Source organism: Schistocerca nitens, chromosome 3, assembly GCF_023898315.1.
Source record: "Schistocerca nitens isolate TAMUIC-IGC-003100 chromosome 3, iqSchNite1.1, whole genome shotgun sequence".
Lineage (NCBI taxonomy): Eukaryota > Metazoa > Arthropoda > Insecta > Orthoptera > Acrididae > Schistocerca > Schistocerca nitens.
In genome coordinates this window covers 796411885-796420462 of record NC_064616.1, presented here as the reverse complement: position 1 = coordinate 796420462, position 8578 = coordinate 796411885, and the positions used below count along the sequence as shown (strand labels likewise).

Sequence of the window (8578 nt, the reverse complement as noted above, 5' to 3'; positions counted from 1 at the left end):
ACCTATTTAAAATTATTCAATAAGAATAGTATTACTACACTGGAACAATTAACTCAATTTTGACGAAACTGATATGGGAGGGTCAAAATTTAGGAAATCCTGAGGATCTGATGGAAAATACAAAATTGTGACTGTGACGAAGTTCTGGGCAAGGATATCACGAGAGTTTCAAATACTGATAGGAATGTTAGTATATTTGGAAATGTACAAGCATGCTGAAACTACACATGGACTGTCATCTCTCTTTTAGATGCCTCAAGTACTAGCCTGCCAGTTTCTACCTATATACTTAAATTTCTCTAGTTACGGTTGTCAAAACCCTCTCGGACTGCCTACTTGACACACACTAAATTTAAAAATGGCTCACAGGATTTTTTAAAAAAGAGGTATAAGGTAATTGCTTAATGACAACACCTGTTAATTCAAATAAATATAACAAATGTGAACTGCAAAATGCTTTAATCAATCAGTCTCCACAAAAGAACATCTCATTCCATCGGACATTGCAAATACTGGAATGGAGTTTTAACTAACACAAACTGAAAACATTTTTTTTTTTTAACATTGAACATGACTAACAACTTTCCATCAGCAAAGTGAAAAACTTACATTAAATAATTTAATTAACTTGTTTGGAGCATGTATTATTGTATAATAGAATAAATATTCTCTTTTGAACAAGGCCTGACACTGAAAATTCAGTCATCTAAATTCTGCGAAAGCAAGAAATTTGCTGCCAAATTTTCATTCTTCTCACAGGCAAAATATGCCTGTATAACAAGATGCTCAGGAAATCCCAGGGCTTTCAACTGAAACAAATTGCAATTGTAATTTCAACTAGACAGTCTAGGATCAAAAAAATTAAATGCACCATTAATGTGTGTCCAAATTGCATAGGGCAAAATGTCATTTTGGGCTCTAAAAAGCTGTATCAATGAAATTTACATTCAATAACGTGCAATTTAAGTTTGCATAAACACTGAAACAATTATAAAAATACAAGAATACTAGCATTATTCATTTAAGAAATCCTTTACATCCTGCAATGCATGCTACAAAGAAGGCCATAATGATGTGGATTAAAGAAGACGTCTTTTTACAACTGATGATTCCTGTAATGAAGAATTTCAATGAAGTAAATATTTAACACACACACACACACACACACACACACACACACACACACACACACACACAGAAATAGAGAAGAGGGGGGCGGGGGGAGCAGGGTGTAGGAGTGAACTGTAGCCGGGGTAGATGACATGGATTGCAGGTGGGGTGGTAGCAGTAGGGAAGAGGACATGGATTGGAGGTGGGGTGGGCATAGTAAGGAAGAGGAACATGGGTTGGGGATGGGTTGATGCAGCAGGGTAGAGGACATGGATTGGGGAGGCAGAAGACTGTGGAAGAGGAAGTAGAATACTAGGACAGGGAGTGGGAGGTAGACATGGGAGGAGGTACACACCGGCAGAGGCAGATGGCGAAGGGAATTAGAGACAGGGGGCAGATTGACAGCTGCAGGGGGAGTGGCAGAAGGCAGGGTGGAAGAGGCGGAAGGCATTCCACCTGGAATGGGGCGAGGCGAGGTCATGGACTGGGGACCAAGGTGGAGGGCATAGAAAGGAGGACCAAGGTGGGGGGCACAGAAACGAGAGGCAGAGAGCAGGGTGGAGGATGCAGAGGGAGGGGCAGGGTGAGGTGGAGGATGAGGGGAGATAGAGCTTGGGGGGAAGTAGAGAAAGAGCGGGCATAGGTGGAAGGGTGAGGTATAGCATGGGACGATCAAAAATGGGGGACAAGGATGAGGGAGGGGCAATGTAGGGGGAGAGCATGGTAGAGGACTTGGAAGGAGGTGATGACAGGGTGTGGAAGGGGGAGAGCATGGTAGAGGATGTAGAAAGGGGCGAGGAGAGGTCGTGGACTGGGGGCCAAGGCGGAGGTCGTGGACTGGGGGCCAAGGCGGAGGTCGTGGACTGGGGGCCAAGGCGGACGTCGTGGACTGGGGGCCAAGGCGGACGTCGTGGACTGGGGGCCAAGGCGGACGTCGTGGACTGGGGGCCAAGGCGGACGTCGCGGACTGGGGGCCAAGGCGGACGTCGCGGACTGGGGGCCAAGGCGGAGGTCGCGGACTGGGGGCCAAGGCGGAGGTCGCGGACTGGGGGCCAAGGCGGAGGTCGCGGACTGGGGGCCAAGGCGGAGGTCGCGGACTGGGGGCCAAGGCGGAGGTCGCGGACTGGGGGCCAAGGCGGAGGTCGCGGACTGGGGGCCAAGGCGGAGGTCGCGGACTGGGGGCCAAGGCGGAGGTCGCGGACTGGGGGCCAAGGCGGAGGTCGCGGACTGGGGGCCAAGGCGGAGGTCGCGGACTGGGGGCCAAGGCGGAGGTCGCGGACTGGGGGCCAAGGCGGAGGTCGCGGACTGGGGGCCAAGGCGGAGGTCGCGGACTGGGGGCCAAGGCGGAGGTCGCGGACTGGGGGCCAAGGCGGAGGTCGCGGACTGGGGGCCAAGGCGGAGGTCGCGGACTGGGGGCCAAGGCGGAGGTCGCGGACTGGGGGCCAAGGCGGAGGTCGTGGACTGGGGGCCAAGGCGGAGGTCGTGGACTGGGGGCCAAGGCGGAGGTCGTGGACTGGGGGCCAAGGCGGAGGTCGTGGACTGGGGGCCAAGGCGGAGGTCGTGGACTGGGGGCCAAGGCGGAGGTCGTGGACTGGGGGCCAAGGCGGACGTCGTGGACTGGGGGCCAAGGCGGACGTCGTGGACTGGGGGCCAAGGCGGACGTCGTGGACTGGGGGCCAAGGCGGACGTCGTGGACTGGGGGCCAAGGCGGACGTCGTGGACTGGGGGCCAAGGCGGAGGTCGTGGACTGGGGGCCAAGGCGGAGGTCGTGGACTGGGGGCCAAGGCGGAGGTCGTGGACTGGGGGCCAAGGCGGAGGTCGTGGACTGGGGGCCAAGGCGGAGGTCGTGGACTGGGTGGAGGGCACGGAAAGGGGGGCGGGGGCAGGGTGGAGGGCACGGAAAGGGGGGCGGGGGCAGGGTGGAGGGCACGGACAGGGGGGCGGGGGCAGGGTGGAGGGCACGGAAAGGGGGGCGGGGGCAGGGTGGAGGGCACGGAAAGGGGGGCGGGGGCAGGGTGGAGGGCACGGAAAGGGGGGCGGGGGCAGGGTGGAGGGCACGGAAAGCGGGGCGGGGGCAGGGTGGAGGGCACGGAAAGGGGGGCGGGGGCAGGGTGGAGGGCACGGAAAGGGGGGCGGGGGCAGGGTGGAGGGCACGGAAAGGGGGGCGGGGGCAGGGTGGAGGGCACGGAAAGGGGGGCGGGGGCAGGGTGGAGGGCACGGAAAGGGGGCGGGGGCAGGGTGGAGGGCACGGAAAGGGGGGCGGGGGCAGGGTGGAGGGCACGGAAAGGGGGGCGGGGGCAGGGTGGAGGGCACGGAAAGGGGGGCGGGGGCAGGGTGGAGGGCACGGAAAGGGGGGCGGGGGCAGGGTGGAGGGCACGGAAAGGGGGGCGGGGGCAGGGTGGAGGGCACGGAAAGGGGGGCGGGGGCAGGGTGGAGGGCACGGAAAGGGGTGGGGGGCAGGGTGGAGGGCACGGAAAGGGGTGGGGGGCAGGGTGGAGGGCACGGAAAGGGGTGGGGGGCAGGGTGGAGGGCACGGAAAGGGGTGGGGGGCAGGGTGGAGGGCACGGAAAGGGGTGGGGGGCAGGGTGGAGGGCACGGAAAGGGGTGGGGGGCAGGGTGGAGGGCACGGAAAGGGGTGGGGGGCAGGGTGGAGGGCACGGAAAGGGGTGGGGGGCAGGGTGGAGGGCACGGAAAGGGGGGAGGCAGGGTGGAGGGCACGGAAAGGGGGGGGGGCCAGGGTGGAGGGCACGGAAAGGGGGGGGGAGCAGGGTGGAGGGCACGGAAAGGGGGGGGAGCAGGGTGGAGGGCACGGAAAGGGGGGGGAGCAGGGTGGAGGGCACGGAAAAGGGGGGAGCAGGGTGGAGGGCACGGAAAGGGGGGGGGAGCATGGTGGAGGGCACGGAAAGGGGGGGGGAGCATGGAGGGCACGGAAAGGGGGGGGGGGAGCATGGTGGAGGGCACGGAAAGGGGGGGGAGCATGGTGGAGGGCACGGAAAGGGGGGGGAGCAGGGTGGAGGGCACGGAAAGGGGGGGGCAAGTTGGTGTGCATGGAAGGGGGGGGGGCAAGGTGGGGACATGGAAAGGGGGGAGCCCATAGTAGAGGGTGTGTGTGTGTGTGTGTGTGTGTGTGTGTGTGTGTGTGTGTGTGTGTGTGTGTGTGTGTGTGTGTGTGTGTGTGTGTAGGGGGTAGAGGACATGGAGGGGCTACGCAGAGGATTGTGGGGGAGGGGAAAGGTAGAAGATTTTTGGGAGGAGGGGGGGTGAGCAACATTTAGGATGTGGGCCCACAGCAGGGGCTGGGGGCACAAGACAGAGGGTGTGAGCTCTAGGTAGAGAATTGTGGGTGGGGGTGAAGGTAGAGTATGGCGGACAAGGTAGAGGACATTAGGCACCTAGTCCTTTCCAGAGTGTCATTTTAGTGGTAATCAGCCGTCTGATTGGTCTGATGTAACCATTCACAACCTACTACCCTGCGCCACCTCTTCATTTTGGAGTAGCACCTACACCTGACATCTTCAGTTATTTGTTGCATATATTCCAATCTCTGTCTTCCTGTTTAGTTTTTACCATCTTCCACTCCCAACTCCCTCTAGAACCACTGAAGTTATTCCTTGATGTTAACTGATGATCTTAGTCGGCAATTTTTATGTTAAGTTTTTTGCTAATCTCATTTCTGTTGCTCCTCATTTATTTAGTGTTCTTCAGTTTACTCTCAATCCATATTCTGTACTCATTAGGCTGTTCACCAGGTCCTGTAATTTATCTTCACTTTCATTGAGATGCAATGTGACAAGTATATCTTATCATCCATGTCTTTTCATCCTGACTCTAATTCCACTTCTGAACTTTTCTTTTAGTTCAGTCATTGTTTCTTTGATGTACAGACTGCACAGTAGTGGCTGAAGACTGCATCCCTGTCCAACACCATTTTTAAACTCAGCACTTCATTTACAATTTTGCATTCTTATTATTCCCTCTTGGTTTTTGTGCATCCTGTATATTACACGTCCCTCCCCATTTTGAACACCTTGCACCATTTTTCGTTGTCAAATGATTTTTCTAGGTCCACAAATCCTATGAACATGTCTCAATTTTTCTTACGTCTTGCCTGCATTATTAAATGCAATGCCAGAACCTCCTCTCTTGTGCCTTTACATTTCTTAAAGCCAGACTGACTGTCACCCAAGAGATCCTCCATTTTCTTTTCCATTCCACTGTATATATTTCTTGTCAGTAACTTTGAAGCACGAGCTGTTAAGCTGATTGCGCAATAGTTTCCACACTCACCTGTTATTGCTATCTTTGGGATTGTGCAGATATTTTTCTGTAAGTCTGATGGTATATCTCCTGTCACACAGTGTCTACAAACCACCTTTAATTCCTAAGGAATGTTACCAATGCCTTCCATTTTAACTTATCTTAAGTCTTCCAAAGCTGTTTTCAATTCTAATTCAAATACTGGATCACCAATGTTTTCCATATTGAGTCCTGTTTTCTCTTCCATCACATCATCATCTTCCTCTCGTAGAGATCTTCAAATGCACTCTTTACATCTATCTGCTCTTTCCTTTTTAAAAATGTAATTCCTCTAACACTTTAATGTTAACACCCTTGCTGTTAAAACTTACTTTTGACTTTTGTATCTGCTGAATTTGTCACACCGATGACTATTTTTTTTATTTCTTTAAATTTTTTTCTGCAACATTTCACTTTAGCTCCCCTGCACGTCCTATCTATTTCTTTCCTAAGTTACTTATGTAGCTTTATTCCTATTTTTCTCTGAATGTTTGTACTTCCTTCTTTTGTTGATTAGTTGAAGTATTTTTTTCTGTTACAACAAGTTTCCTGCTTCATGTCTCAACTAGATTTTACTGTAACCAACAAAAGACAGTAAAGAACACTGAAAACTACAGACAGTAAATAATCCACAACAATATAGATTGGGTGCAAGGGGTGGGGGGAGACAGGGATCAGAACTGACCTTCCATGAAAGAGAGCAGGAAAATTTCTATTTGCTTTAATCCGATACCAAACAAGGTAATTTTACAAAAGTGTGTTATAAACAGCAAAAACTACTCAAAGATGCAACAGAGGTGAATCTTGAACTGGCAAGGCGAAAAGATTGCAAAACATTGGGAAACACTCAAGAAATGTAGAAGCAGTACATTCTATCATTAAGTCACATTTATAAAATAAAAAGCAGGACAGGTATCTTAAGAACAAACAGGAGAAATAGACAGTTTCATGATACTGTATCAGACGACCAACAGTAATGGAGTAGCAAAGAAGAAAAACAACCAGAGCAATTTAACACAGTACTATCCCTAACTACTTCATCTTGATCATTATCTTCTTCTTCTTCTTCTTCTTCTTCTTCTTCACTATCTGGGCCTACTGATTATCACAGGGCTCATATCTGCTCCTTGATAAAGTTTTATTCTTTTCTTCTTTCAGTACTCCTACACTTTTTGTTTGTGAACCAGCTCTCCCCACCCACTCCCCAAAATTTGGTCCCTTTGGTTTTCATTCTGGTGAAGGGCTTTGGGAAATCTTCATCAGTTGGCTTGCCAGAACCACATTTGGTCCTCTGTTTTCTACAATAGGTTCTCTTGTCGTTCCAGATCAGATTTCACCAATGCAATTCACTTGCTCTTGGAGACTTTCCCTCTACTGCTCACTGTGAAGACGCTTGTGGTGAGCCTTTCAGGATTCATGAGGGTCAAGCGTCCACAGAAGGCCAGTTGCCTTTTCCTTACACACGATTGTGCCATCCTTGTGTTTAAACAACTCATAATGCCAGATTCTGTAGGTGCCTTCCCCTTCTCTTACAGGTCCTAGTATCCTCCTCAAGATCTTCCTCACCTTGAACTCCAAGGTTCTTGGAGACACAGATGGATAAGTAGATACTGTGGCAGGAGTGGTAAGCCCTATGAAATTTGGTACATCTGGTCTCTATGGCTAGGTTTTCATTCTGGTTTGCAGAGATCCACTCTCCTTGGTACTTGACTGCAAGTACATTTCATATGGTGTTGTCTTCTCCTGGAATTCTAGAAGGGGCTTCCTTGATGTCAATCATGAATTCAGTATTCTGGATGTTGATTTTTCAGCCGGCCTTAACGGCTACATTGTAAAAGCTCCATAAGTTGCAAGTAGCCTCCTCCAATCTTGTTTGCGAGCAAGATGAGGTCAACCTCAAAAGCTACACATGGTACATGACTTATCTTCCTTGTACCCAAGCTTTAGTCTAGCATTGTGTTCTCTGGTAATATTCTCTAGGGCATACTTGAAGAGAATGCAGGGGAGACTATCAGCCGGTCTGACTCCTGTTCTGATGAGGAAGCCTCTCGGATAGCCCACCTCTGAACTTGAACTTGGATCTTGTATTCTTCAGGTTGGATTGGACTACTCTGAGGGTCTTCTTATCAAGACTAACTTTCCACAGTGTGGAGAAAAGAGCTTCTTATCCCTTCTAAAACTCCACTAGGGGCTTCTAACTTGGCTCTCGTAGCTGAAGTTGGTACAGTATTAAGATTTTGTATTTGTTCTGCACAGGATCTCTTGATGCAGAAGCTAGCCTATTATTCACCTATTGCTGGCCTAACTGGGTGGTGATCCTAGTTAGCAGGGCTGCAGAGAGGGTCTTGTAGGTGACCTGTAATAAGGCACACTCCTGTAATTCTTAAGGTTTGTCTTGCTTCCCTTCTTGTGAAGTGGGTTAAACACAGCAGCCATCCATCCTTCTAGCAAAGTCTCTGTCGTCCCCATGTCCTGTATTATTGGACATTCTACATGACTGTCCATTTGTGTGTTTCCACATCTCTGATACTACACAATCTTCGCCTGAGGTCTTGTTGTTCTTGAAACTCCTCATGACATCCTCTGCTTGTGCATTTGTGGTGGTTGAAAATCAGGGTTCCTAGTGGAAGGGTCAGGAAAGATTAAGTTTCTCTTTAGCTTATCCTGTGCAGAGGAGCTCCTGGAAACTGTCTGCAAGGATGTTGGTGCAGTACCTGTTGTTCATCTGCAGCATTCAATCTGGCCCATGGAGAAATATGGTAGGAGCTGTATACTGGGTTGTCTGCTTCTTGGGTTCCTTGTGCAGGTCTCCTGAGTTGTTTCTCTGTAAGTTTTCTTCTGCCGATTGTGTAGTAATTTCTCTTCGCTCTGCAGATAGTGTCGTTCTTTGCTTGGTGAGGGCCTCGGGATTGGATTTATTCTTACAGTGGTTCCACCTGACTCAGGCTTCAAACATTTCTTCTACAGCCTGATCATACCTTTGTTGAATAAAGTGGTGATAGTTTCTTAGACAACATCCAGTAGAGCCTTTTGTAAGGAAGGCCATTCTTCTTCCAAAGCATTTTTCCTCAGTGTACCATGAAAATCACAATCTTCATTGTGAAGTCACAGTGTTGAACCTGGAATCTTAAGCTACTTTGAGGATTTGGTGCTCTCCTTAAGTGTTGCAAGT

At 50.5% G+C, this 8578-nt stretch overlaps 1 protein-coding gene across 2 annotated transcripts in view; it reads right to left on the bottom strand.

The window, feature by feature from the left end:
- Positions 1–442: 442 nt before the first annotated feature.
- Positions 443–8578, bottom strand: part of LOC126248817 (UV excision repair protein RAD23 homolog B-like) — a 153902-nt gene continuing 145766 nt past the window's right edge. For both annotated transcript variants that reach the window (XM_049950228.1, XM_049950227.1), the window contains one exon: positions 443–809. In XM_049950228.1, the coding sequence (XP_049806185.1) occupies positions 699–809 (111 nt within the window). In that variant the 3' untranslated portion in view covers positions 443–698. The remainder of the gene's footprint in view (positions 810–8578) is intronic.